General features: G+C 61.9%; 3 protein-coding genes, 1 long non-coding RNA gene and 2 other non-coding genes across 8 annotated transcripts; 2 read left to right on the top strand and 4 right to left on the bottom strand.

The window, feature by feature from the left end:
• The first annotated feature begins 17 nt into the window (after window positions 1-17).
• On the top strand, window positions 18-2,237 carry FAU (FAU ubiquitin like and ribosomal protein S30 fusion). The gene is made up of 5 exons (XM_075059438.1): window positions 18-105; window positions 1,494-1,574; window positions 1,673-1,817; window positions 1,914-1,969; window positions 2,064-2,237. The coding sequence occupies exons 2-5, from the start codon at window positions 1,500-1,502 to the stop codon at window positions 2,187-2,189; spliced, it is 402 nt and encodes a 133-aa protein (XP_074915539.1). The 5' UTR covers window positions 18-105; window positions 1,494-1,499; the 3' UTR covers window positions 2,190-2,237.
• Window positions 2,238-2,649: 412 nt separating this feature from the next.
• On the bottom strand, window positions 2,650-7,501 carry WDR74 (WD repeat domain 74). Of its 2 annotated transcripts, none has more exons than XM_075059436.1 (11): window positions 7,407-7,501; window positions 7,140-7,249; window positions 6,932-7,053; window positions 6,161-6,221; window positions 5,918-6,067; window positions 5,742-5,843; window positions 5,539-5,639; window positions 4,771-4,826; window positions 4,526-4,668; window positions 3,224-3,280; window positions 2,650-3,128 (listed from the first exon to the last, which is right to left on the bottom strand). In XM_075059436.1, the coding sequence occupies exons 1-11, from the start codon at window positions 7,465-7,467 to the stop codon at window positions 3,003-3,005; spliced, it is 1,089 nt and encodes a 362-aa protein (XP_074915537.1). In that variant the 5' UTR covers window positions 7,468-7,501; the 3' UTR covers window positions 2,650-3,002. The 2 variants fall into 2 exon arrangements, with proteins under 2 accessions (XP_074915537.1, XP_074915538.1); XM_075059437.1 differs by having other exon boundaries at window positions 7,439-7,459.
• Window positions 7,502-7,883: 382 nt separating this feature from the next.
• LOC142025733 (uncharacterized) lies at window positions 7,884-10,408 on the bottom strand. Of its 2 annotated transcripts, none has more exons than XR_012648712.1 (8): window positions 10,374-10,408; window positions 9,908-9,942; window positions 9,661-9,703; window positions 9,256-9,348; window positions 8,775-8,788; window positions 8,443-8,470; window positions 8,189-8,218; window positions 7,884-7,954 (listed from the first exon to the last, which is right to left on the bottom strand). It is a non-coding gene; the product is annotated as an uncharacterized LOC142025733 (long non-coding RNA). The 2 variants fall into 2 exon arrangements; XR_012648713.1 differs by lacking the exon at window positions 10,374-10,408 and adding an exon at window positions 10,331-10,353.
• On the bottom strand, window positions 8,041-8,108 carry LOC142025736 (small nucleolar RNA SNORD31). Its single transcript, XR_012648716.1, has one exon. It is a non-coding gene; the product is annotated as a small nucleolar RNA SNORD31 (small nucleolar RNA).
• Window positions 8,879-9,010, bottom strand: LOC142025737 (small nucleolar RNA SNORD22). Its single transcript, XR_012648717.1, has one exon. It is a non-coding gene; the product is annotated as a small nucleolar RNA SNORD22 (small nucleolar RNA).
• A 1,554-nt stretch (window positions 10,409-11,962) lies between the features above and the next one.
• Window positions 11,963-21,303, top strand: HNRNPUL2 (heterogeneous nuclear ribonucleoprotein U like 2). The gene is made up of 14 exons (XM_075018402.1): window positions 11,963-13,064; window positions 15,081-15,210; window positions 15,339-15,415; window positions 15,656-15,795; window positions 16,224-16,314; window positions 16,398-16,510; window positions 16,689-16,955; window positions 17,057-17,179; window positions 17,477-17,605; window positions 17,780-17,948; window positions 18,073-18,273; window positions 18,528-18,604; window positions 18,846-18,953; window positions 19,097-21,303. The coding sequence occupies exons 1-14, from the start codon at window positions 12,413-12,415 to the stop codon at window positions 19,163-19,165; spliced, it is 2,346 nt and encodes a 781-aa protein (XP_074874503.1). The 5' UTR covers window positions 11,963-12,412; the 3' UTR covers window positions 19,166-21,303.
• The last annotated feature ends 4,775 nt before the right edge of the window (window positions 21,304-26,078 follow it).

The following is a 26,078-nucleotide window of genomic DNA, read 5'->3' as shown; positions in this document are numbered from 1 at the left end:
CGCACGCACGCACGCACGCGTGACGTCAGCACGCCGCCGCCGCGGCTCCCACGCATGCGCAGAACCGTCTTTCCCGCGGCGCGGTGCTGCTGAGGAGACGCTGAGGTGGGGCCGCGGCCCCGCGGGGGCCCTGAGGGGGTTTGGGGGGGTCCGGAGGGTTATTGGGGGGCTCCGAGGGCTTGGGGAGGGTCTTGGGGGGAGGCTGGAGGGTTATTGGGGGGTCTGGGGGGGGTAGGGAGGATGTGGGAGGCCTTGGGGGGTCTAGGGGGGGGCTGTGAGGCCTTGGGGGGGCCGGGGTGGGGTAATGGGGGGGTCTGGAGGGATATCGGAGGGCTGGGGGGGGCTGTGAGGGCTGGGGGGGGTCTTGAGGGGGGTCTGGAGGGTTATTGGGGGACTGGGGGGGGCTGTGAGGGGTTGTGGGAGGGGCTGGGGGGGGCTGAGGTGCGGGGGGAGGCCCTGGGAAGGCCTTGAGGGGGTCTTGGGGGGGGTCTGGAGGGTTACTGGGGGGCTGGGGGAGGGCTGTGAGGGCTTGGGGGTGTTGTGGGAGGGGCTGGGGGGGGCACTGAGGGGGTTCAGGTTGAGGGGAGGCCTTGAGGGGGTCTTGGGGAGTTATTGGGGGGCTGGCAGTGGTTATGGGGGGCCCTGAGAGGCCTTGGGGGGGTTGCGAGGGCTTGTAGGGGGGCTGGAGATATATTGGTGGTCCAGGAGACCCGTGGGGAGTCTGTGAGGCCTTGGGGGGGTTAATGGGGGGCTGTGGGGGTGGCTGTGAGACCTGGGGAGGCTCTGGCGGGGTTGGGGGGGAGGCCCCCCCGGGTGCTGCCAGTGTCACCGCTGGGCCGTGTCCGTTCCCCCCCCTCGGCGTCACGGCCCCGCGTCCCCAGGGGCCTTTGCCAGGTGTCAAAGTCCCTTTGGGCGGGCAGAGAACATGCCCCAGCCCCCCCAAAACACCCCCAAACACGCCCTGGCCGCCCCCAAACACCCCCTGGCCCCCCCAAAACACCCACTGACCCCGAAAAATGCCCCCAAACACCCCCAACTCTCCCCAAAACACTCCTCAGCTGCAGCCAAACACCCCCTCACCCCCTAAAAACACCCCAAACACCCATCTGGCACCCCAAAACACCCCTTGGACTCCCCTAAAACACTCCCCAGCTGCACCCAAACACCCCCTGATCCCCCCATACACCCCCTGACCCCCCAAAACACCCTCTGATCCCCCAAACACCCCCCTGACCCTCCAAAATGCACCCAAAACACCCCCCAACCCCTCCAAACACCCCCCCAGCGCCCCAAAACACTCCCGACCCCCCCAAACATCCACCCCCGGCAGAGACGTGGGGACCAGGAGACCCCCAGCGTGGCACCCTGGGGTGTCTCTTGACCTGGGGGGCAGCAGTAACAATCCCCTCACCCCCCCTCTTTCCTGGGGGTCCCCCCCTTTTTTTTGGAGGGGGGGACCCCCTAAACTTCCCCCCCCCTTTTCCCCCCCCCAGCTCACCATGCAGCTCTTCATCCGTGCCCAGTCCCTCCACACCCTCGAGGTCTCCGGCGCCGAGACCGTCGCCCAAATCAAGGTGAGTCGAAATTTGGGAGGGGTCATGTTGTGTGTGTCCCCCCCCAGTAAGACCCTTTTTGGGGTGACTGACCCCCCCGTGTCCCGTTCCCCCCCCAGGCGCAGGTGGCGGCGCTGGCGGGCGTCCCCCCTGAGGAGCAAGTGCTGCTGTGGGGTGGGACCCCCCTGGATGATGATGCCGTGCTGGGACAGAGCCCCCTTCCCGAATTCGCCACCCTGGAGCTCTCCACGCGCCTCCTGGGGGGTATGTTTCGAGGGGGTCTGCTAATTATCGGGGCGCTCATTAGCTTAACAAGCCAACCGCACTCCCTAACGCCCCGTTTTTCTTCTCCCCCCGCAGGGAAAGTCCACGGTTCCCTCGCCCGTGCCGGCAAAGTGAGGGGCCAGACCCCCAAGGTGAGCATTTGGGGGGGTTCCCCCCAACTTTAGGGGGTTCCCCACGGTTTTGGGTGGCTCAAACGATTTTGGGGACCCCCCTTTCCCCCCCCAGGTGGCCAAGCAGGAGAAGAAGAAGAAGAAGACAGGCCGGGCCAAGCGGCGCATGCAGTACAACCGCCGCTTCGTGAACGTCGTCCCCGGCTTCGGCAAGAAGAAGGGCCCCAACGCCAACTCCTGAGCTCCCGCTTCAGTAAACGGCACCGAAACTGGGGCCATTTGGTGGCTTTTTGGGGCTCTTTTGGGGTTTTTTTTGGGGGAGGGGGGGATTTCAAGGAGTTTGAAGGGGGTTGGGGGGTGAAACTGGCCCTTGAGGGGGGTTTAGGCAGGTCCCCGAGCAGCTGGGGGGGTGCTTAATGAGTGCTGGTGAGAGGGAGGGGGTTTAATTAGCGTTAATGAGGCGTTTGGGGCGGGGGGATAATAAGAAGCAGCGTGCGGCTTGCTGGAGACCGGTTCTGGATTGGGGAAGGGGGGAGGCGGAAATAGCCGAGCGCTGCCGGAAATACCCGAGTGGCGGCGAGGGCGGGGATTGGCGGAAAAGACCGAGTGGCGCCGAAAAGAGCCGAAGGGAAAGGGGCGGCGCAAGGGGGCACCGACCCGAACCCTTCCGAACGGCGCCGGAAAGACCCGAAGCGAGGGTGGGCGGAGCCGAGCCGACCTGCTTTATTTAATCCCATTTTGTGTGTTACAAAAGGGCTCGGGGGGGGGGGTCCTGCCCCAAAACCAGCGCTGGGGGGGGCTCGGGGGGGCAGTTCTGCCCCAAAACCGGCTCGGGGGGGGCAGTTCTGCCCCATAACCAGCGCTGGGGGGGGGCATGGGCTCACTGCTCCCCTCTTCTGGGCTGAGCCCCCCCAAAAAAAGCCAGTGCCCACCCCCAAACTGATGGGAGCAGTGCCCAGCACAGCAGCAAGTCTCAAGGTGCAAAGGGGGGGGGGTCTCCTCGCTGGGGGGGGTCCCAGTCCTGTCCTGGGGGGGTCACTCCCCCCCCGACCCCTCACAACCCCGAAATCTTCCGTTTCTTGGCCCGTTTTGCCGGGGTGGGGACGGTCTCCATTGTGTCCCACAGTGCGTCCCCCTCCTCTTCCTTCACCTCGGCTGGGGGGGGCGGCTCCTCCTTGGCCTGGGGGGGGTGAGGGGGCAAAAAGTGGTAAAAGTTGGGGGGGGGGGTCGGCAGGGGACCCCCACCCACCCCAAACCCCATCTGGGGGTTCTCACCTCCCAGTCCTGCTGGGTGCTCAGCAGGAGACAGGTCAGGCGGGACTTCAGGTACACCTGGGGGGGACGGCAGGGTTAATTTGGGGGGGTGGGAGGGGGTCGTAGAGGGGTTGGGGGGGGCCTCGGGGGTTCTTAGGGGCAGGGAGGGGGGTTAGGGGGAGAATAAGGGGGTCTGAAGGAGTTTGGGGGTTCTTGGGAGGTTTGGGGGGGGTCTTGGTGTTTGGGGGGAGAATAAGGGGGTCTTAGGGGGTTTGGGGGGGTCTCGGGGGTCCTTAGGGGCCTGCAGGGGGGGTCTTAGGGGATTTTGGGGCTTTTGGGGGGCCTTAAGGGGTTTGGGGGAGTCCCAGGATGGTCTTGGGGGGGTGGGGGGAGAATAAGGGAGTCTCAGGGTTTGAGGCGGGGGTCTCAGTGTTTGGGGGGAGAATAAGAGTCTCAGAGGGTTTGGGGGCCTTTGGGGGTTCTTAGGGGCTGGGGGGGGTGTTAGGGAATTTGGGGGCTCTTGGGGGAGGTCTTAGGGGTTTGGGGGGGGGGTCTCAGGAGGGTCCTCAAGGGTTTGTGGGGGCTCTTGGGGAGGTCTCAGGGAGTTTGGGGGGTCTTAGAGAGGGGTAGGAGAAAGTAAGTGGGTCTCAGGGGATTTGGGGGGTCTTAAGGACTTTGATGGGGGGGTTCTCAGGGTTTGGGGGAGAAGAAGGGGGTCTCAGAGGGGTTGGGGGGAATAAGGGGGTCTTGGGGAGTTTGGGGGGGGGCTTAGGGGGAAAAGAAGGGGGTTGCAGAGGATTTGGGTTGAGACTTAAGTGTTTTGGGGTGGGTCTTGGGGGGGAGAAGAAGGGGGTCTCAGAGGGTTTGGGGGGTCTCAGGGTGGAGAAGAAGGGGGTCTTGGGGAGTTCAGAGGGGCCTTGAGAGTTCTTACGGGCCTGGGGGGGTCTTAGGAGCAGAAGGGGGTCTCAGAGGGTTTAGGGTGAGACGAGGGGTTTGGGGGCATCTTGTGGGGTTTGGGTGGAGAAGAAGGGGGTCTTGGGGAGTGCGGGGGGGGCCTGGAGGGGTCTTAGGGTGAGAAGAAGGGGGTCTCAGGGGGTTTGGGGGGTCTCGGGGGGTTTGAGGGGGGAGTAAGGGGCCCTTGAGGGGTCTTACGGGGCTGGGAGGGGGTCTTAGGAGCAGAAGAAGGGGGTCTCGGAGCGTTTGGGGGGTCTCAGGGGGTTTGGGTGGAGAATAAGGGAGTCTTGGGGAGTTTGGGGGGGTCTTTGAGAAGAAGGGGGTCGCGGAGGGTTTGGGGGGGTCGCGGGGGGTCTGGGGGGGTCTGACCTTGTGGCGCAGGCGCTTGTCCCCCAGGTGGTGGACGCGGAGGAAGCGGTCGAGGCCGCAGGAGGCGACGAGGGGGAGGCCGGGGTGACACTGCAGCCCCCGCACGCCGCCCGCCGCCCCCTTCAGGCACTTCAGCACCCGCCCTGGGGGGGGACACACGTCGGGGGGGGGGCAGGCGGCACCGCCGGCGCTTGCGGGGTTTTATTTGGGGGGGGGGGAGACACGGAGAGCGGCCGGCCCCTCACCTTGGCGCAGGTCGATGACGGCCATGTCGCCCTGGGCGCTGCCCACCACCACCGAGCTGGGGGGGCACGGGGCGGGGGGGAGAGTCAGCGACCCCAGAGACAGCCCCCCCACGTGGTCACCCCCGGACCCCCAAATTGCCACCCCCACCCCTCCTGGGTCACCCCATGCCACCAAAATTGTTACCCCATCACCCCCGGCCCCCCGAAATCACCCCCCCCCCCAGGTTACCCCAACTCCCCCAAAATCGTCACCCCCAGCCCCCCAAAATGTCACCCCCCAGGATGTACCCACCCCCCCAGGTCACTCCTGGCCCCCAAATCACCCCCCACCCCCCCCAAGTTACCCCAACCCCCCAAAATCGTCACCCCCAGCCCCCCAGGTCACTCCCAGCTCTCAAATCATCACCCCCAGCTCCCCAAGTTACCCCAAATCCCCCAAAACCGTTACTCCCAGGTCACACCCAGCCCCCCCAGATAACCCCCAACCCCCCAAATTGTCATCCTCAGCCCCTCCCAGCCCCCCTAGATCACCCCCAGCCCCCCAAAATGTCACCCCCAGGTTGTACCTCCCCAGGTCACCCCAGCCCCCCAAAATTGTCCCCCCCAGCCTCCCAGGTCAATCCCAGCCCCCCAAAATGTCACCCCCAGCCCCCCCGGGTCACTCCCAACCCCCCAGCATCACCCCCAGCCCCCCAGGTCACTCCCAACCCCCCCCACGTTCCCCCAAACCCCCCAAAATCGTCTCCCCCCCCCCCCCCCCCAACTGACGTCTCCCCGGGCACGAGGGCGAGGGCGGTGAGCGGGGCCTCCCCGAACGTCGTCTCCAGCACCGGGCGCCGGCGGGGGGACCTGGGGTCGTAGAGCCGCACCTGGGGGCGAGAACGAGGGGGGGTGACACCGGGGGTCCCGTGTACCCCCCCGTGTCCCCCCCCCGCTGTGTCCCCCCCCCCGCTGTGTCCCCACCGTCCCACCTGGCGATGAGCCGTGCAGGTGACGATCTTGTCCGAATCGGGGAAAAACTGGAGGTCGCGGTCCCAAATGGGGACGCGGAGATCGAGCCAGTCGTTCCTCACCTGGGGGGGGGGGTTGGGGACGTCAGGGGACACTTGGGGACACGGGGGGGGGCGCGGGGGGGGGACACACGCACGTTTTTGGCGCGGAAAACGGGCTCCCGCGGGCGCTGCAGGTCCCAAACTTTGAGGGCGTTCTCTTTGCCGCCGGTGCCGAGCCGGTGCGGCCGCGTCGGGTCCTGGCGCATCCGGCAGAGCCCCGCGCCCGCCTCCAGCTCCAGCTGCGCCTGGAGGGGGGGGGGGGTCACCAAAAAAAATGAGGGGGGGGCACCCCAACAGCGTGATACCCCCCCACCCAAAAAACCCACCCACTCACTCACCTCTGTCTCGTTCTCAGGCCAAACCTTGATCAGCCCCGACTCCACGCACGTGATGATGGTGCTGGGGGGGACACGAACACAGTTGGGGGGGGGGGGATTTTGGGACACCCCCCCCCGTGCCGCTGCTAGCATACTTCCATACATTCTGTGTGGCAAATCTAAATATTTTAATAGTTTTAATATTTTGGGCCAGCGGTGGAAAGGGGTTTGCTGGTAGGTGACTGTAAAACTGAGATTTGGTAAATAACGACTGGGAACCTTATAGTAACGCTGTGATTGTACCAATAGACAAAAGTATAGCCGAGCAATTAATTAGTAATTATTCATAAGTTTTGCAGATCTTTGCTCTTATGACAAGATGTTTTTGGGCACCGGATGAGAACGATGTTAAAACGGGGCGCGGGCGATTGAAGCTGCGTTAAAGCTTCAATATCAAAGAACGAGGACAAAAATAGACTTAAAAGGGCGCAAAAGCAGCGCTTCGACTCCAATGGAACCTTCGTCACGTGTGATCGGATGTAGGCAGCGCTAAGATAATCCCTTATAATCATTTTTATGAATATGTACACTAATCTGCTTAATATGCAATTAGTTATTCTCTATAACATGTTTATCCTAAAGCTGTGGTACCCACGCTGGGTGGAATTATCCCCCGTGTCTCCAACGCCGCAGTAACAAACGCCGCCTTTCCAAAACTCCAAAATCGGCTCTTGGAGAGTTTCTCCACCGGTTTTCGGAATCGCCCCCCCCGCCCCCCCCCCCCTCCGGTACCTGCCGTAGGCCGCGAGGCCGCAGAAGGGTCCGTCCCCCCCGGGACAAACGCGGGATTCCCGAAATTTTCCCTTTTCGGTGCTGAAGAGTTTGACGGAGCGATCCCGGCAGCCCACCAGCAGCTGGGGGGGGACAAGGAGCGGGTTGGGGGGGGGACACACACACTCCCCGCCCCCCCCCCCTTTCCCGAGCCCCCCCCGGGTCTCACCTCGCTCTGGGTGGGTTCCCCCCAGCACAGGGCGCACACGCCGGCCCCCCCCCGCGGCGCCGTCCAGTCGGTCCCGTAGTTGGTCGCTTCTTTCTTCTGCAGGTTCACGCCTGAGGGGGGGGCCCTTAATATGGCGGGGGGGGGGCAGGAACACCCCCACCCCCCCCAAAAAAAAGGGAAGAGCCCCCCAGGGGAGCCCCCCCCCGGCCACAGCCCCCCCCTCAAGCACTGAGGACCCCCCCCCGCCATAAGAATCCCCCCCCCCACCTTTGAGGGCCCCGGTCTCGGCCCCCACCCACACGTGGCTCCAGCGAGCGGCGGCCGCCATCTTGTGGGGGTCCGGCCCTGTCAGCGCTCCGGGCGGGGGCGGAGACCCGGGCGCTGCACTTCCGGGGCGGGGTCACGGTTCCCAGCCGGACCCTTTAGGAAGGGGCACCCGCAACCGGAAGTAGCGCCCCCCGGGGGTGGGAATGCGCAGGCGCAGGCGGGCTCCCCCCCCGCCGGGTCGTTGCGCTGCTCGGGGGTTCCGCCCCCAGAGGGGCGGGGCATCGCGCAAACCCCGCCCACTCGAAGAGGAGCGGTCGCGCACGGGCTGGCCTTTCGCGGAGCCACGCCCCCACAGAACGGGACACCCAATAGGAAGTCGGCGACGCTTCACGGCAAACTCCCGCCCCCACCAGCAGTGGGCGGGGCTTCAGCAGAGACCCGCCCCCCCACTCTCCCCCAATTTAAGAGCAACTCGGGTTTTTTAGCAAAAAGAACCATTTTTATTGGCAGAAACGGGCGGGGCGGCGGGCGGGGCTCCGGCCCAGGCGCTGCAAGGAACGGAGAGGGGGGTGTGAGGGAGGGGGGTCCCCAAAAACCCGCGGGGGGGCCCCCAAAAACCTCCCCCCCCCCCCCCAGCGCCTCAGGTGGAACCACTCACTCAGGGGGATCAGCCTGGGGCGGTATCGGCTCATCCTCGGCGGGGGGGGGACACGAGACCCCCCCAAAATGCCATAAAACGCCCCAGAAGTTCCCTGTCCCCCCCCCCGGACCCCCCCACTCACCTCAGCACCCCCCAGGATCCTTCCTCTGACCTGTGGGGGGAGAGAAAGGGGGGTCAGGGCTTGCTGCCTCCCCCCCCCAATATCACCAACCCCCCCCAAAAAGTCGTGCCCCCCCCCAATTTTTCAGGTTTTGGGGTGTTTTCAGGGGGGTCAAAGTGAGCTAGTTGACCTCATCACGAAAATTGGGGGGGGCTTCCCTGTCCCCACTGGGGGGGGGGGTGATGACATCATCGATGACATCAAAAGGTACGTACCTCCTCTCTCCACAGCGCATCAGCACACCTGGGGGGAGGGGGATAGACAAAAAAAAAGGTCACCCCAAAATTTCGGGGGGGAGTACCCGGTGGGGGTGTCTCACGTCCCCCCCCCACGTCGGATCAGCCCCAGGGTGCTCAGCAGAGGCTGTCAGCCGAACGAGATTCCTGAATGATGTCATCACACCCAAACTGGGGGGGGGGCACCCCCAAAATTTGATAGACACCCCCGCGCCCCCCCCCCGAGACCCCAAATTCATCCCGAAGGGATGAATTTGGGGTCTCGGGGGGGGGCGCGGGGGTGTCCACTATATCCCCCCCCAGGGACTGACCTGATTCCACACTCCTGCAAGAGAAATTAAAAAAAAAAAAAGGGTGTCAGTGTGTCCCCCCCAAACCAAATCCCCCCAAAAAATTTTTTAACCCCCCCCCAAGGCCCCCTCAGACCGTCCACTCAGGACGAGGCGTCGTCTTTCCCCCCCCCCCCATGTCACCAGTGGGTTCAACCTTGAGCAGGTTCTGGTGGGGGGGCCGGGGGGTCGGACACGTGGGGGTCTCCTCATGGGGGGCCGGTGTTAAAACCCACCGGCTGGAGAGGAAAAAAAAAGGGGGGGGGGATATTTAGGGACACCCCCCCAAGAGGTTGTTGTGGGGTTGGTTTTTTTTGGGGGGGGGGCCCCCCCAGACCGATCAGGGCTTTGGTAACTCGGAGCTGCCATCGGACTTGGCGTCGTCCAGCCCAGTTTGTGTCATCCCTTCGGACTGGGGGGTGGCAAAAAGCACGGGGGGGGGCACGGGGGGGGTTGTGCTTACCTGCGTGGGGAGTTTGGGGCGTCATCTCCCCGAGTTTGGGGTTAAATCGTGACTTTTGGGGGTTTAGAGTGAAGGCTCAACCCCAGTCGTCGGCTGGAAAAAGAGCACGAGTTGGTCATTAAAGAAAATTAAAATTACACCCCCCCCCGTGGGGTGCCCCCCCCATTTTGGTGTGCCCCCACCCGGTGTACGGCTGTTCTCAGTGTCACTCTGACATCACGGACACTCAGCCATATGCTTGTCGTCATCACTCGTCACAGAACAGCAAAGTGGGGAGGGGGGATCACTAGTCGTCCCCTTTTCAACTCCCCCCCCCCGCCGGGACAAGGAGAACCCACTCGGGGTGAAAACCCTTTTTTTTCTGCCCCCCCCCCGCCCCCAAAGCGTCCCGAACCCGGCGCTCACCTCCAAAGGAGTTGCAGGAAGCCCCGGCCCAGCGGTTCCCCATCTGTATAATAAAATAAAAAACCGGCTACATCAGACAAAAAGTGCGACACCTCCCCCCCCCCCCGGGGCTCGGTGCCGCTCAGAACCGGAGAAAAATCTTCCCCAGGGGAGACATCGGCAAGAGAGAGTTCGGGGGGATCATCCCGGCGGCACCCCCGCCCGCTGCAGCCCGAGGAATCTCCCCTGGGGAGCCTGGAACACTCACCTCCGATAGAGGATCCTCTTCCGAGAGCTGAAAACCTGGAAAAATGAAATTATTAAAAAGACATTAGGTGGAGAGGAAAACAGAGAAACCAACACCACCACCCTTGCCGCACCCCAGCTGGGGGAAGGCTAGCAGGACGAGTCCGCTCCCCTCAGAGACACCAAAGACTTCACGCAACAGTCAGTTCAGGTCTGTGAATAGACTCATCACCGAGCAGCCCCCCCCACCCTCGGACACAAAGCCGGGACAAATCCCTTGGCGGGAATCAGCCCTCAAGAGACAGGAGTGGGCAGCCACAAAATGGCGGCTCCCACAAAGAAACCTCGCTGCCGGGCGATCCGGCTGATCCCCCAACGCCTCAAGGAAGAAGAGCAGGGTTAAGCAGAGAGCCCGCCTCACCCCTCGCAGCGCAGACCCCCTCACCCTCCCCACCACAAAGGCGAGCAGAGCGCTCCTGCCCGCTCACCCTCCTGCGCCGCCCGCATCGACAAAATGGCCGCCGCGTCCCGCACCGCGCCTTTAAATACCCCGCGGGGCATGCTGGGAAGGCGCGCGCGAGGGAGGGGCGGGGGAAGAGCGCGCATGCGCGCTGCCGCCGCCCCAGCGAGCATGCGCCGCTCCAACCCGGGGAGGGAAGAAAAAGGCGGGAAAAGGCTGCGCGGCGCATGCGCAGATCCGCCCCTCCCCGCTCCGCCGGGCCTTGGCGGGAAAAGGCGTCGGGGACCGGCCACGACCCCCCCGCTTCTACCGGGGGGGGAATCCTCCGTCCCCTTCCACCGGGGGGACACGGACACACGGGCCCCCCCCCCCCAGCAGGTCTCGCACCCCCCAACCCCCGGAGTCTCCTCAGACCCCGCTGAGGGCGGGCTGCGCCTCCCCAGGGAAGATGGCGTCCGCCTGAGGAGATTCTGGGAACGGACGGCGTCCCTCCGAGCTGCGCCTTTCCCCCGCCGCCCCGGCTGGGCGTCGCGGCGGTTTCTGGGGGGAAAACCGGGACAATTTGTTGGTTTGGGTTTTTTTCGGGCTGGCTGTGCCCCCCCGCCGCCTCGGTGGCCCCCGGGGGGCGGGGCGAAGGCTTTACAGGGGGCGGGGCATTTAAATGTAGCTCCCTGGGATGTTGTTTGTGGGCGGAGTTATGCAAATAACAGTAGTTTGGGGCGTGGCTATGCTAATCGCGCCCCGCTGCGGCTCTTCCCGGAGCTGGGTTCCCAGTCCCCGCCATCCCCACGACAAGATGGCGGCCTCTCCCCGGGGGAGGCTGCGGCTCGCTTTCTCGTCAGGAACCTCGAGTCCCTGCGCCGGCATCGGGCGTGGGGTTTTGGTTTTTTTTCTTTTGGGGGGGGGGGGTGTTGCTTCCCTTTATTTCCCCGTCACCACTTCAGCGCCTCCTCCCTGGCTCTGCCTGCGCCTCCCCCCACCGCCCACTCCCCATTTAAAAAGAAAAAAAAAAAACCACAACACCCAAATAGATCTGTTTAAACCTCGCGGTTTGTACCGGGGTTCCCGCACCCCCGCCTCTCCCCTCTTCAGGCCCCCAAACAAAATGGCCGCCGCGGCGCGGCGGGCGGGAAAACGAGCCAGGAGAGCGCTCGGCTCTCCCCCGGCCAATAGGAAAGCAGCTTTCCCCGTCGCTAGGCTAGAATGCGGCCCGCCGTGCCCTCGCCGCCTTCCGATAGGGCGCGGCGGGACCAATGAGAAAATAGGCGCGGGGAAGCGGGAGGGGCGGGGGGGGGGGCGTACCCGCCTCTCGCAGCGACCGTTGCGCACGTAGGTGGGGCAGGCCGCGAGGGGCGGGGGAAGGGGGGTGAAAAGAGCGCAGCGCGCATGCGCCCGCCTCCCTCGGCGCCGCCGCGCCTGCGCCGCCCCGCCCCGCGCCTGCGCCGTGCCCTTGCGGAGGGGGCGGGGAGGGGGGAGGCGGGGGGAGGCGGGGGGGCAGGCGCGGGAGGCGCGCCTGCGCGGCGGGCGGCGCTGGGCGGCAGCGCGCATGCGCGGTGGCCGTCGCGGGGGGGGGGGCGGCGCTTCGGCGCATGCGCGGCGCCGCGTCCGGGGGCGTCGTGAGGCGGCGGCGGCGGCGGCGGCGGGTGTCGGCCCGGGGGGGGGGGGCGGGGGTCGGTGCGCAGGTCCGGCGAGGGCGGAGGAGAGACGGAGAGAGGCAGAGAGGAGCGGGCGGGATCGCGGGGAGGGCAGCGCAGCGGGGAGGGCAGGGGCCCGCCGCTCTTCCTTAACCCTCTCCGGCCTCCGCGGCCTTTTCCGTAGGCCCCGCCTTTTCCTTCCCCCCCCTTCCCCTTCCCCTTCCCCCTTTCCCCCCCCCCGCTCCCTTCCCTTTCCTTTCCCTTCCCCACCCCCGGGGCCTAGGCCCGACCGCCGCCGCCGTTCAGGCCTCGGCGCCGCCGCCGCCGCCTCACGCTCGCCCTCGCTTCCGCTTCCCCTCCTTCCCTTTCCCCCCCCCTTCCCTTTCCCCCCCCCTTTCCCTTTTCCCTCTCCCCAACCCGCCCCGCCGTCGCCATGGACGTGAAGCGGCTGAAGGTGACCGAGCTACGGGCCGAGCTGGGCCGTCGCGGCCTGGATTCCCGCGGCCTGAAGGTGGAGCTGGCGCAGCGGCTGCAGGAAGCCCTGGACGCCGAGATGTTGGCGGCCGGGCCCGAGGAAGGAGGCCCGACCGGGCCCGGGGCCTGTACCGGAGAAGCGGGGCCAACCGGCGGCCCCACCGCGCATCACCACGGCGGTGGAGGCGAGGAGGAGGAGGAGGAAGAGGAGGAGGAGGAGGAAGAAGAGGAGGAGGAGGAGGAGGAAGAAGACGAGGAAGCCTTGCTGGCCGATGAGGAGGAGGCGGCCGTCGCCACGGCGGGAGTAGCGGCGGCGGCGGCGGCCCCCGACGAGGCGGAGGCGGCCCAGCCCGGCCCCCCGGAGGAGGAGGAGGAGGAGGAAGAGGCGGCGGTGGCAGTGGAGGAGGCCGCCGCCGTGGAGGAGCAGCAGCAGCAGCAGCCGCCACCGCAGCAGCAGCAGCAGGAGCAACCGGTGGCGGAACCGGAGCCGGAGCCCAAAGCCGAAGGCCCTGAAGGCGGCGGCGTGAACGGAGCCGAGAGGCCGCAGGAGGAAGGACCCAGCGGGGACGAGGCAGCCGCCGCCGAGGCCAAGGAGGAAGGCGCCCAGGCCGGTGAGCACCGGGAGGGAACCCCCCCACACCCCCCAAAACCGGGCAGGGGTCTCTCTCCTGCCTCCTCCCCCTTTACCCCGGGGCCGGAGCCCCCCCCCCCCCCCCCCCCAGCCTGGGCTCTGCCACCGGTTCTCGGCCTCCAGCGTGGCCGGGACCCCCCGTTCCCCTCCCGTTTGATTTCTCTGAGAGTCTCCCCCAAACCCAACGGGTGGGCTTCACCCTCTGCCTGCCGGCCTCTCCTGCCCATCCCAGCCTCCCGAGCTGCCTGAAATCTTGTCCCAGCGTTATCTTCTATCTGGCGCCTTCCAGCCCTCACCTCCCTCTCTCCTGTGCCAACTTCCCCCCAAAACCCCCCACCCGGACCCCACGGCCACCTCTCACCTCCCCGCCCGGGTCTCCCCCAAAAACCTCGCTCGCCTCCCGCCAGCACCGCGTTAACTCCCTGCTTTGTTCTCGGCTGCGGTCGCCCCCCTCCTTGCACGCAGCTGCCCCCCACCCCATTTAACTCCCGTCTAGCTCCCCCTAAATTCGGGTTATCTCCGGTCCCCGAGCTCTTTTCCCTCCTCCCGGGCGTCTCCCACCGCACCAAGGGCTGTCCAGAGCCCCTCACCCCGTTTTTTGGGGGGGGGGGGGGCCTGGAGCAAGAATGTCGCTCTCGACTCTCTCTGCTCCAAGATTTTCGGGTTTTATTCTTTATCAGCATCCCCTCGGAAGCCGCAAAATGGAACGTTGAGTAGAAAGCAGGTTTCCTCCTCGCTGCCCGTTTTCGGTGCATTGGGGTGGAAATAGGAAACGGTTTTGTCTTAATAGCAGTGTTAGCAGGGGGGATAAACAAAAAAAACCCCTAAACCCTAGCTTTTTAGAAATTCTTTTCCGACAATAAGCAGGGAAAAGTTCAGGCTGGAGTTTACCGGAGACGCGTGTTTATAGAAAATTAATTTATTCTAATTGCTTCCCTCTGGTCGGGGTTGTTGAGAAGCGTCGGAGATGGCTGGTAAATGAAAGTATTTGCTTTGAAAGCGCGGCGTGACCTCTCTTCTCCGTGCGCCCGCTCAGTTTTTATCATCTGTTGGCCTGGGGAGGGGAGAAGAATCCTTTTTTGAAAGATTTTTGGTTGTGACGGAGCTGGGGACGCCTACGTGCGGCTGCAGAGTTGACTCGCCGGCGTGATTTCGGCAGAGCTGAAGCGAAAGCATTGGCGGAAAAACAGTGAAGTTGTTACTGGTTTTATTAGCTAAAATTATCGTTGGGGGGAAAGTCTCTGTTTTCAGGTCTTGGGAAAGAAAGAAAGCGTAGATTTTACAGGTGTATTTACAAGTTTGGGTGGTGGCGTTCTCCTTTTTTTGCCAAATAACACAAGAACGGAAAGGTTTTGCTTTTCTGGGGGAGGGCTCGCAGGTGAAGGTTGGACTCTTACCGGCGAGCATCTAATTAGTTCTTTGCCCTCGTAGTGGTTTTCATTTTGCTGTTATTAATTAACCAGTGGACGTTGACCCCAACTTTTATCCTGCTTGATGAAAATCCGAACAGAGTTTTTATTTAAAGGTAGCGGTGGTTTCTAGTCTGCGTTACCAACGGGGGCTGCTGCCTCCGAGGCTTTAAAACACATCTCCAGCGGCTTTGGGATTCGTCTCCTCCCGACGAACGCGTGTTTATGTGGCGTCACGTGCCGCATCCGACACGTGGAGCTCTGCCGAGGCGCGGGGGAGAGGGGGGAAGATAACGAGGACGGTTCATTTGAAGCGTTGTCCGTACAAAAACGAGAGGCTCAAGGGATGAGAGGCCGTTACAAACTCCCGATCTTCGCCAGCACCCTCGCTTTGACTCCTTTTTAAAGCAAAATAATTGGGATTTTGTAGAAGCCGCGAGGCCGGAGGCGCCTCGTGGATGCGCCTGGCTGCCAGAAGACGGAAAATACCAAACTCTGGTCTTGAATTTTGTGAGTTTTCCCACTTTCACTAAACATCAGTGACGGTTTGGTGTGCGTGTTTGTTTTTTTCCCCCCATCTCCTGCAGCCGATGAGGATGACAAATCCAAACCCGCTGGCTCCGATGGAGAGCGAAGAGGCGTCAAGAGACAACGCGACGAAAAAGACGAGCACGGCCGGGCTTACTACGAATTCCGCGAGGAGGCTTACAACAGCCGGTGAGTTGGGGGCGAATCCTTCCCTGCTCCTCTCCTCTGGAGTTGGATAATCGACTCTTTCTGTCCCTCTGGCCGTTCTTTCCCCGCTCGCGGCCTTCTCGCTTATATTTTTTCGCTCGCATGCGCAGATCCAAGTCTCCGCCACCGCCGGAAGAGGAACCGAGAGAAGGAGAAGATGACGAAACCGTCGTCATTCTGGACACCTGTACGTATGCCGATCGCGAGCCGCTGGCGTTATTCGGGGGGATTTGAGGCGTTGCCGGGGGGGGTGGTGTCTTTTAGACCTCACGTTGTCTTCAGAGCCACTGCCTGGTTTGGAAGCTCGGAGAAGCCGACGCGATGGCTTCCCCCAGCTGCCCGCTCGACGTCGTTGGGGTCCGTCCTCCTTTTCGCGGGCTACGGTCGAGCACCAACGGTTCTTTTTTTGTGTGTTTGTCCTCGTCAGATACTTCTGATCTTCACTTCAAAGCCAGCAAAGACCGTTACGGGGGCCAACCTCTCTTCTTTGAGAAGTTCCCTTCCCTCTGGTCTGGAGCCCGGAGCACTCATGGAGTCACCAAGGGGAAAATCTGCTTCGAGGCAAAGGTGAGGGAAGGACGACGGCAGGAGCTTTTCTCGACTCTCCAGCACCGGAGGGGGTCTCGGGGCGCTCAAACCTGTGGAATTTGGGGGGGAGCGGGAATACAGGGGAGGGGGGAAAAAGGATCCTTGAAACAAGGAGCACGGGGCCTGATAAAACATGGAGATAAAACCACGGTGTGAGCAACGCCGGGGCCATTACCGGGGGTTCTTGTGCCTCGGGGGGAGCCCCTTCTTGAATTCGAGGCGAGGGCAAACAGTACGCGAGGGCTTTTCCAGCCAGTTAAAGGCTTTTTCTTTGTGGCAAACCACTCATTTTCTGTGAAATGGGTTTAAAAAGCTCCATTCTGGTTGGATTCTTCAGCTTGTATCCTGATTTTACCCTGATTTTTTGCCCCCCCCCCCCGGCCCCGTCTTCTCTCCGACTCCCACAGGTGACACAGTATCTGCCAGTGAAGGAGGGCAGCCCAGAGATTCCCCTCTTCCGTGTGGGATGGTCCGTGGATTTCTCTCACTCACAGCTAGGTAACGTCGCTTCCCCATCCCAAAACACCATCACCCGGCCGCTGCCGTCGTTAACGTCGTAACGAGGGTTTGTCGTGCTGTAGGGGAGGACGAGTTTTCTTACGGCTATGACGGACGAGGGCTGAAGGTGGAAAACGGGCAGTTTGAGGAGTTTGGCCAAACCTTTGGGGAGAACGATGTCATCGGCTGCTTTGCGGTAAGCGTGGGAGAATGACGTTGGCGGCCGCTCTGCTGGTGAAAAATCGGTGCGGGGAGAGAGATTTTGGGGAGACGAAGGAGGAAAAAAAGGGGGAATGTAAGCAGGTGGGGGGAAAAAAGGTATAGCAGGAAAAGACGAAGGAGTTTTCCCAACGCCGGTGTTTTTTGTGGCGCAGAACTTCGAGGGCGAGGAGCTGGTGGAGCTTTCCTTCTCCAAGAACGGGGAGGAGGTGGGGACGGCTTTTCAGATCAGCAAGGAATCCCTCGCCGACAGAGCCCTCCTGCCCCACGTCCTCTGCAAAAACTGCGTGGTGGAGCTCAACTTCGGCCAAAAGGAAGAGCCTTTCTTCCCCGTTCCCGAAGATTACGTTTTCATTCACGCCGTCCCCGTAGAGGACCGGGTCCGTACCCCGCTCCCCCCAAAAACCACAGAGGAGTGCGAGGTGAGACGTCCGCCCCCTGCCCAGTCCCTCCATCCGGCAGGAATTGCGGAGCCGTTCCCGGCTCACCTCCGGTTATTCCTCCTTCTTCCTGCTCTCTCCAGGTGCTGTTGATGGTCGGGCTGCCGGGTTCGGGGAAGACCCAGTGGGCCCAAAAACACACCCAGGAGAACCGGGAAAAACGATACAACATCTTGGGAACAGAAACCGTCCTCCACCAAATGAGGGTGAGCTCCGCTTCGCCCTTCCCGGGCCAGGGACGGCTCGCCTGGATTTGGCACCGGAAGGGTGATGCCGGGCTGGAGTTTTGGGGGGTGGGGGAGTCCCCAGGGTGGAATCTTTTCCTTCTCTCCGCCAGAGCTTCCCCCTCTGGGTGGTGAAGCTCTTCCCAGCATCCATTCCCGGTGCGATTAATGGTGGAGAAGCCGGCGTGGGGATAGCGGAGCTAGACGGGGGGGGCTCCAAAGACCCCCTTGGTGCTCGAAGACCCTCTCCCCGCTCACCCTCGGCTTCTCTTCCGGCAGACGAAGGGTCCGGAGGTGGAAGAGCTGGACGCCAAGAGCAGAGACCTTTTAATCCAGCAAGCTGCTCAGTGCCTTAGCAAGCTGGTTCAGATCGCTCCCAGAGCCAAAAGGAATTTCATTCTTGACCAGGTACCCCTGGAAACGCTGTGTTCCCCCCCAAAATTTAGCTCGCCAGTGCGCGGGTGGCTCCTACCCGCCATCCATCCTTGGGCTCAACGTCATTAATGCTGCTTTTTTCCCTTTCCCCCCGCTTTCCCCCCCCTTTCCTCCCCCCTTCCCCCCCCTTTCTCCCCTCTCCTTCAGTGCAACGTCTACAATTCGGGGCAGCGACGGAAGCTCCTCGCCTTCAAGGGTTTCGCCCGCAAGGTGATCGTCATCGTTCCTAACGAGGAAGATTGGAAGAAGAGGCTGGAGCTGAGAAAGGAGGCGGAAGGGGAGGACGTCCCCGAGTCAGTGATGTTGGAAATGAAAGGTGGGATGGCTGGAAACTGGGAAAAGCGACCGGGCGAGGGGTTTGCTGGGCCCTCGCCTCGGGTTTTTTGGGGGAGGAGACGACAGCTTCGTCAAGGAGTTTTTCTCTTTGATTTCCGCCGTAGCTAATTACTCGCTGCCGGAGAAGAACGATTACCTAGATGAGGTCATCTATGGAGAGCTGACGAAGGAGGAGGCTCAACCCCTGGTCACCAAATACAAGGAAGAGGCCAGAAAACTGCTCCCCCCCTCGGAGAAACGAGCGAACCGTCGCAATAACCGCAACAAACGGAACCGCCAGAACCGCAACCGCGGTCAGGGATACGGTGAGGCTCCGGCGGGGAGACGGGGCGGGGGGCAGATCCCGGCAGGGGTTTGGCACGTTCCATCCACGCCTGGCATCTTCCTCCTTGCCCAAATTCCAATGGTAACAGCGGTTTTGTTCCCCAAAACGGACTTGGAGCGTTGCGATTATGCCAGTCTGGAGATTTTTCCTTTTGTGGGGGGATATCCCAAGCGTTGGCGCCGTCTCGACCCTTCGGTTTGGTTTGATTTTTCTTTATTTTTTCCCCCGTGGCAGTCGGCGGGCAGCGCCGAGGTTACGACAATCGAGTCTACGGCCAGCAGCAGTACTGGGGACAGCCTGGAAACCGCGGGGTGAGCCCCCATTCCGCCTTTATTTCACCCCAATTTCATTCCCTCGCTAAACCGGGGCAGGAAAAAAGGGACGGGGAGCGGTGGGCGAATCCACAGCGGCAAAAAGGGAAGCGCCGGTTTCTCCCAGTTCTGGTCGTTGGGTTTAACTGGGAAGGGACATTGGTACCCAAAATAAATGGGGGTGGGGTGCAGCCTTTCCCTCCCGGTGACCCCCCCCTCGCTCCGTTTTCTGCCCCCCCAGGGTTACCGTAACTTCTACGACCGCTACCGAGGCGACTACGACAGATTTTACGGTCGCGACTACGACTACAACAGATACCGGGATTACTACAGGCAGTACAACCGGGAGGTAACGAGGTTTTTTTGTTTTGGGGTTGTTTTTTTTTTCACTTTTAATTATGAGCAAGCTGCAGCGGGGTGGAGGTTTGCGTTCCCCGAGGTACCGATTTAACCAATAAATGGGTTTTTTGTTGTTTTTTTTTCTTTATTTAGTGGCAGAACTACTACCAGGACAGAGACCGATACTACAGGAACTACTACGGCTACCAAGGGTACCGGTGAAACCCCAACCGTCCGCACCCCGAACCCGCGGAGGTGTCCAAAACACAACCAATGGAAACAGGGCTGGTGGGGAGGGCGAGGGAGGGGGGGGGAAAGAAAAACACACAAAAAAAAATAAGGGGGGGGGTGGGAAGAATGAAAAAAACCACAAAAAAAAAAAAACCTGTAAATTTTTTTTTTTTAAAGTTTGTTGAAAAAGATTGTCTTATTCTATAAAACATTTCAAACTTAGGTAGAGATTTGTAATCCAACAGCGCTGAGAGAGGAGGAGGAGAAGGAGCCCCCGTGGAGGGGGGGGGCACCCCCAAAAAAAAAAATCTTTAAAACACCCCCCCCCTCCACCCTGGGGAGGTGCAGGGGGAGGTTTAAATTTTGGGGGGGGGAACAGGCAAATCTGAAAATGTTGACTCTAATCCTTCGCTTCACGTCTAATTTCCTTCCAGGTAAATCCTTCGTCGGGGCGAGGGGCGGCGTGCGGGGGGGGGGGATGGAGCTGGGGGGGGGGGACGCAGGCACAGAAAACCATCAGATGGGGGGGTTAATTTGCGTGAAAACCAGCAAATCCACCGCTGGGCTCTTTGGAGAAGTTTTGCCGGTGCCTGGAGCTGCCGAAAATCGCTCCCCCCCCTCGCTGCCCCCCCCGCCCCAGCTTGCTTTCCACCCCCCCCCCAGCTCATTATTAAATTGTCCTGAAAAATCTTGGAAGTGGAATCGGGACCTCGTCTTTTTGTTGGTTTTATTTTTATTTTTTTTTTGTTTGGGGTGGGTTTTTTTTAATTCTTTTAATGATTTTTTTGGCAGAAGGGCAGCGCAGGAAAGGAGAGAGGGGCCGGGGGGGCACCGGTTGCTGCTGTGTGGCCCCCCCCCCGCATCGTAGCAGAAGGAGCATTTCTCAGGGTTTCTGCAGGAACTTTTCCCTTCGTTAATGCGGGCGCCTCTTCGTTAGCACGGGCACCCGTTAGAGATAATGGGGAGGGGGCTTTGTCCCCCCCTTGGGGACACCCCCCCAAAAGAGCCCCCAGTGGCTCTGCAGAGTGGGCAGTGGCCTGAGCGCTGCTGCAGGTAGGCATTAATTAGGGGGGTATTAATTAGGGGAGAATTTGCTTTTCTTTTTTTCCTTAATTTCGATTTTTTTTTTAGGTTTCTTGTTCATTTTTTTTCCCTCCCTGGATGAGGTGTCACTGTCTCCAACCCTCCCCACCCCCATGTTTGAAGTTCAAACATTTTTGGCTTTGGGGTTTTTTTTTGGTTTTGGGTTTGTTTTTTTTTTCTTTTTTCTGTTTTTGAAATCAGGGCAGATTTGGGGGGGGTTGGGGGCTTAATTTTTTTTTTTTTTTTGGTAATATTCTCTCCAGCACCGCCCGTCTGCACTGTTTTTACAGCGAAATGAGCCCCTTTGAGGCTGCCGGTGATCAAAAACCCACCCCGGAAAAATTCAAAACCAAAAAACAAAATGGGGGGGGGGAGGATGAGGAAGGCAGGGAGAGAGTGCGGGAGGGGGGAAGGCTGCTGCAGCAAACAACTAACTTTTGAAGCTATAGCGTCCTTTTTAAATAAAAGAAAAATGAACAAAAAAAAGAAAAACAAACCCCAAAACCCCCAATTCTAATAATTAAAAAATTTTAAAAAAAAATTTAATTTGGGGGGTTTTTTTGTTTTTTTCGGGGTGGGTTTTTTTTTTTCCAGTTTTTGGTTTCTGGGGATAAACTAGAACTGCCGCCGCGGCGTCAGTGCGACCAAGAGCTCGTAGCGCCTGCAGGTTTTTATTTTTCAGCTGCTTTTTTTTTTTTTTGGTGGTTTTTTTGGAGAGGGGGGGGTGTATTTTTTTTTTTTTGGTTAAAAAATGTAAAAAAAAAAACCAAAAAAAAAACCCTTTTACACACAAACAAAAACGACGACAAAAAAAAAAAAAAAAGATGATGACCCGCCTGGGGAGGGGGGGAAATGGGGATGGGGGGTCCCTTCTCTGCCCCCCCCCTTCTCTTTGGGGGGCGCGGGGCGGCTCTCGCCCTTCACCCTGTACCCCGGTTGTTGGCACCTGTAACCCCCCCACCCCGATCCCCCCCGAACCCCCCCAGCTCCGGCCATGTAGGCGGTAGTGTCCATTTTTAGAATAAATAACCATTCGCTTGACTCGAGGCGAGGGTCCGCTCGCTCTTTTTTTTTGGGGGGGGGGCTTGGGGTGGGTTTGGGGCAGATTTGGGGGGATTGGGGCTAGTTGGGGGGGGATTGGGGTGGATTTGGGGGGGAGGAGGTGAGTTGGGGGATTGGGGCAGATTTGGGGGGGATTGGGGCGGATTTGGGGGGGATTTGGGGGGACAAGGTGAGTTGGATTGGGGGGAGACTTGGTGGGTTGGGGGGTTGGGGCAGGTTTGGGGGGGATTGGGGTGGATTTGGGGAGACTTGATGGGTGGGGGGATTGGGGCTGGTTGGGGAAGGATTGGGGCAGATTTGGGGGGATTGGGGCTGATTTGGGGGAATTGGGGTGGATTTGGGGGGATGAGGTGAGTTGGGGGGATTGGGGCAGATTTGGGGGGTTGGGGGGGATTGGGACTACTTTGGGGGAATTGGGGTGGATTTGGGGGGACAAGGTGAGTTGGGGTGATTGGGGTGGATTTGGGGGAGACTTGGTGGGTTGGGGGATTGGGGCAGATTTGAGGGGTTTGGGGAGAATTGGGGCAAATTTGGGGGGACAAGGTGAGTTGGGTTTGGATGGATTTCGGGGACGCTTGGGTTGGGGGATTGGGGCAGATTTGGGGGATTGGGGCTGGTTTGGGGGGAATTGGGGCAAATTCGGGGGGGACAAGGTGGTTTGGGGTATTGGGGTAGTTTGGGGGGGATTGGGGTGGATTTAGAGGGGACTTGGGTTGGGAGGGATTTGGGGGGCTGGGGCTGGTTTGGGGGCAATTAGGGCGGATTTGGGGGGGTTGAGGCTGGTTTGGGGGGATTGGTGCGGATTTGGGATTTGGGTGGGTTTTGGGGGGCTTGGGGCTGGTTTGGGGGGCTTGGGACAGATTTGAGAGGATTGGGGCAGATTTGGGGGTGGTTTGGGGGAATTGGGGCTGGTTTGGGGGGGAAGGTTGGTTTTGGGGTCAAGCTGTTTTTGGGGGGACTTGGAGTGGGTTGGGGGGGATTTGGGGGAATTGGGGCTCGTTTGGAGGGATTTGAGTGACTTGGGGGGATTGGGGTGGACTGGGGGCTGGTTTGGGGGATTGGGGCTGGTTTTGGGTCTGGGGCTGGTTTGGGAGGGAACTGGGACAGGTTTGGGGGGATTTGGGTGGTTTTGGGGGATTGGGCTGGGCTTGGGGGGACGTGGGGCAGATTTGGCGGGTCTGGTGTGGGCTTTTGGAGGGATGGGGCGGCTTTTAGGGGGACTTGGGGCGATTTTGGGGGGGACTTGGGGCTGGTTTGGGGGGCCTGGGCCTGACTGAGCGCCCCAGCCTCGGCCCGGTCGCCATGACAACAAGGGGGGGGGGTGTGTGTTGTGCTCAGCGCCGCCATCTTGCTGCCGGCACCAGTGACATGGCGGCCGCGGCGGTCGGGGGCGGCGGGGTCGCCGTGTCCCCCCCGTGGCGTCCCCGCTGCAGCGGGGGGGGTTTGTCCCGTGTGTGTGTGTGTGTCCCCACACCGGGGAGACCCCCGGTTCCCCCCGCGGCCCGCCGTTCCCCCCCCCCCCCCCAGCCGCCATTTTGGAGGCGGGCCGCGCCGCCATTTTGGGAGGGAGGAGAGAGGGTGGCGCCATCTTGGAGGGAGGGCGCGGCGTTGCGGCCGGCGCGTCACCGCGCAGGCGCGAACATCATGGCGGCGCCGGGCAGCGGCGCGCCTCGAAGCCACGCTGGGCGCCGCCATGTTGGGTGAGGGGAAGGGGGAGGCATGGCGGGCCCGGGGCGGCGGGACGGGACGGCGGCGGCGATGGCGGCGAGGGGACGGGCCCGGGGCGAAGCGGGCGAGGGCGACGGGCGAGCCCGAGGCCGGGAACCGCCTGACGGTGGTGCTGGGGGCTCAGTGGGGCGATGAGGGGAAGGGGAAGGTGGTGGATCTGCTCGCCATGGACGCCGACCTGGTCTGCCGCTGCCAGGTTGGGGGCGAGGGGGGGCCTGTGGGGAGGGTTTGGGGGGTTTCTGTGGGGCTGAGGGGGGGTCTGTGGGGCTGAGGGCCAGTTTGGGGGTTCTGTGGGGCTGAGAGGGGGTCCCATGGGGCTGGGGGGGGGGCTTGTGGGGTTTCTGTGGGGCTGAGGGGGGGTCCCATGGGGCTAGGGGGGTGTGTGGGGGTCCCATGGGGCTGAGGGGGGGGTTGGGGGGTTTCTGTGGGGCTGAGGGGGGGTCCATGGGTCTGGGGGGGTTTGGGGGGGGGTTCTGTGGGGCTGAGGGTCAGTTTGGGGGTTTCTGTGGGGCTGAGGGGGGGTCCTGTGGGGCTGGGGGGGCTTGTGGGGTTTCTGTGGGGGCTGAGGGTCAGTTTGGGGGTTTTTGTGGGGCTGAGAGGGGGTTTGGGGGTTTCTGTGGGGCTGAGGGGGGTCCCATGGGGCTAGGGGGGTGTGGGGGGGGTCCCATGGGGCTGAGGGGGGGGGGTGGGGGGTTTCTGTGGGGCTGAGGGTCAGTTTGGGGGTTTCTGTGGGGCTGAGAGGGGGTCCCATGGGGCTGGGGGGGGGGTGGGGGGGGTTCTGTGGGGCTGAGGGGGGGGTTGGGGGGGTTTCTGTGGGGCTGAGGGGGGGCTTGTGGGGTTTCTGTGGGGCTGGGGGGGGTTCAGGGGTTTCTATGGGGCTGGGGGGGGTTGGGGGGGGGTTTTGTGGGGCTGAGGGGGGTTCCATGGGGCTGGGGGAGTGTTGGGGGGGTCTATGGGGCTGAGAGGGGTTTGGGGGGGTTTCTATGGGTTTGAGGGGGGGTTTGGGGGGGTTCTGTGGGGCTGAGGGGGGTCCCAGGGGTCTGGGGGTGTTGGGGGGGGTCTGTGGGCTGAGGGGGGTTCGGGGGGTTTCTGTGGGGCTGAGGGGGCGTCCCATGGGGCTGGGGGAGGTGTGGAGGGGTTCCTATGGGGCTGAGGGGGGGGGTTGGGGAGTTTCTGCGTGTTGGGGGGGGGTTATGTGGCTGGGGGGGGAGCTGAGGGGGGTTCCATGGGGTTGGGGGGGGCTGTGGGGCTGAGGGGGTCCGGGGGGGGCCCTGTGTTGGGCTGAGGGGGGGTATGGGGCCCTTGGGGGGATTTGGGGGGGGGTACGGGGCTTCTGCGAGGTGGGGGGGGCCCATGGGGCTCCTGGGGGGGGGTTGGGGGTCCATGTGGGGCAGGAAGGGGCACCTAGGAAGGGCTGGGGCACCCGGGGGGCCACCTGCCCCCCCCCAGGATTTGGGGACCCCCTGGGGGGGTTGGGGGGTGCAGCCCCCCTAACTCCCCCCCCCGCCGCATTCCGCAGGGGGGAAACAACGCCGGGCACACGGTGGTGGTCGACCAGGTGGAGTACGACTTCCACCTCCTGCCCAGCGGCGTCCTCAACCGCCGCGCCATTTCCTTCATTGGTGAGCGCTTCCTCTTCCTCCTTCCCGCTTCCTCTCCTTCCTCTCCTTCCTCCTTCTTCCTTTTTCTTCCATCATCAACCACAGGGTCATCTCCTTCATTGGTGAGCATGGCCCCCGTCCCGCTTCCCCCCGTCCCGCTTCCCCCCGTCCCGCTTCCCCCGCCGCTTCCCCCCGTCCCGCTTCCCCCCGTCCCGCTTCCCCCCGTCCCGCTTCCCCCGTCCCGCTTCCCCCCGTCCCGCTTCCCTTCCTTGCACTTCTCCTTCTTTTCTCTTCTTTCTCCTTTTACCTTTTCCTTCTCCATCGACTACAGGGTCATGTCCTTCCCTGGTGAGCACAGCCCTCTTCCTTCTTCCACTTCCTCCTTCCACTCTTTCCACTCCTGCTTCCTTTCTCCTTTTTTTCCTCCACCATCAACCATGAGGTTACCTCCTTCATCGGTGAGCCTTCTGTTTCCGCGCTTTTCTCATTTTCTTTCTTCTTCCTCCTCCTTTTTCCCTCCTTTCTTCTGCTTCTTCCTCCACCATCAGCCACGAGGTCACCTCCTTCATTGGTGAGCACAGGGGCCTTCCTCTTCCTCCCCTCTTCTCCCTGTTCTTCCTCCCCTCTTCTCCCTGTTCTTCCTCCCCTTTTCTCCCTGTTCTTCCTCCCCTTTTCTCCCTGTTCTTCCTCCCCTTTTCTCCCTGTTCTTCCTCCCTTTTCTCCCTGTTCTTCCTCCCCTTTTCTCCCTGTTCTTCCTCCCCTCTTCTCCCTGTTCTTCCTCCCCTCTTCTCCCTGTTCTTCCTCCCCTCTTCTCCCTGTTCTTCCTCCCCTCTTCTCCCTGTTCTTCCTCCCCTCTTCTCCCTGTTCTTCCTCCCCTCTTCTCCCTGTTCTTCCTCCCCTTTTCTCCCCTGTTCTTCCTCCCTCTTCTCCCTGTTCTTCCTCCCCTCTTCTCCCTGTTCTTCCTCCCCTCTTCTCCCTGTTCTTCCTCCCCTTTTCGCTTTCTCTTTCTCTCCTTTCTCCCATAGAGTCATCTTTTTCATCAGAGAGCATAATGGCTTCCCGCTTCCTCCTTCCCGCTTCCTCCTTCCCGCTTCCTCCTTCCCGCTTCCTCCTTCCCCGCTTCCTCCTTCCCGCTTCCTCCTTCCCCCTCCATCTCCACTGCAAGGCCATCTTCTCCATCAGCGCTCCCCTGGGGTGCTTTCCCCTTCCTCCTCCTCTTCCTTCTCCTCACCCCCCCTTCCTCCTCCTCTTCCTCCCCCTTCTTCCTCTTCCTCTTCCTCACGTGCCCCCCCCGCAGGGAACGGGGTCGTCATCCACCTCCCGGGGCTGTTTGAAGAAGCGGAGAAGAACCTCCAGAAGGGACCCGGTGAGTCCCCGGGGGGGGACACACACACGACACCCCCGTGTCCCCCCCGTCCTCTCCGTCCCCC

This window comes from Buteo buteo, chromosome 29, assembly GCF_964188355.1.
Source record: "Buteo buteo chromosome 29, bButBut1.hap1.1, whole genome shotgun sequence".
NCBI classification, from domain to species: Eukaryota; Metazoa; Chordata; class Aves; order Accipitriformes; family Accipitridae; genus Buteo; species Buteo buteo.
The sequence above is the reverse complement of the archived record's forward strand: the minus strand, read 5'-3'. Positions and strand labels throughout refer to the sequence as shown.

Coding starts and splice junctions, on each gene's coding strand:
- FAU (XM_075059438.1), top strand. CDS start 1,500: ATGCAGCTCTTCATCCGTGCCCAGTCCCTCCACACCCTCGAGGTCTCC. Junction 1,575..1,672: donor AGACCGTCGCCCAAATCAAG/GTGAGTCGAAAT, acceptor TTCCCCCCCCAG/GCGCAGGTGGCGGCGCTGGC. Junction 1,818..1,913: donor CTCCACGCGCCTCCTGGGGG/GTATGTTTCGAG, acceptor CTCCCCCCGCAG/GGAAAGTCCACGGTTCCCTC.
- HNRNPUL2 (XM_075018402.1), top strand. CDS start 12,413: ATGGACGTGAAGCGGCTGAAGGTGACCGAGCTACGGGCCGAGCTGGGC. Junction 17,949..18,072: donor AGTGATGTTGGAAATGAAAG/GTGGGATGGCTG, acceptor TTTCCGCCGTAG/CTAATTACTCGCTGCCGGAG. Junction 18,274..18,527: donor CAACCGCGGTCAGGGATACG/GTGAGGCTCCGG, acceptor CCCCCGTGGCAG/TCGGCGGGCAGCGCCGAGGT.
- WDR74 (XM_075059436.1), bottom strand. CDS start 7,467: ATGGCGGCCGCCGCTCGCTGGAGCCACGTGTGGGTGGGGGCCGAGACC. Junction 7,054..7,139: donor GGGAACCCACCCAGAGCGAG/GTGAGACCCGGG, acceptor GTCCCCCCCCAG/CTGCTGGTGGGCTGCCGGGA. Junction 6,222..6,931: donor GGCCTCGCGGCCTACGGCAG/GTACCGGAGGGG, acceptor TGTCCCCCCCAG/CACCATCATCACGTGCGTGG.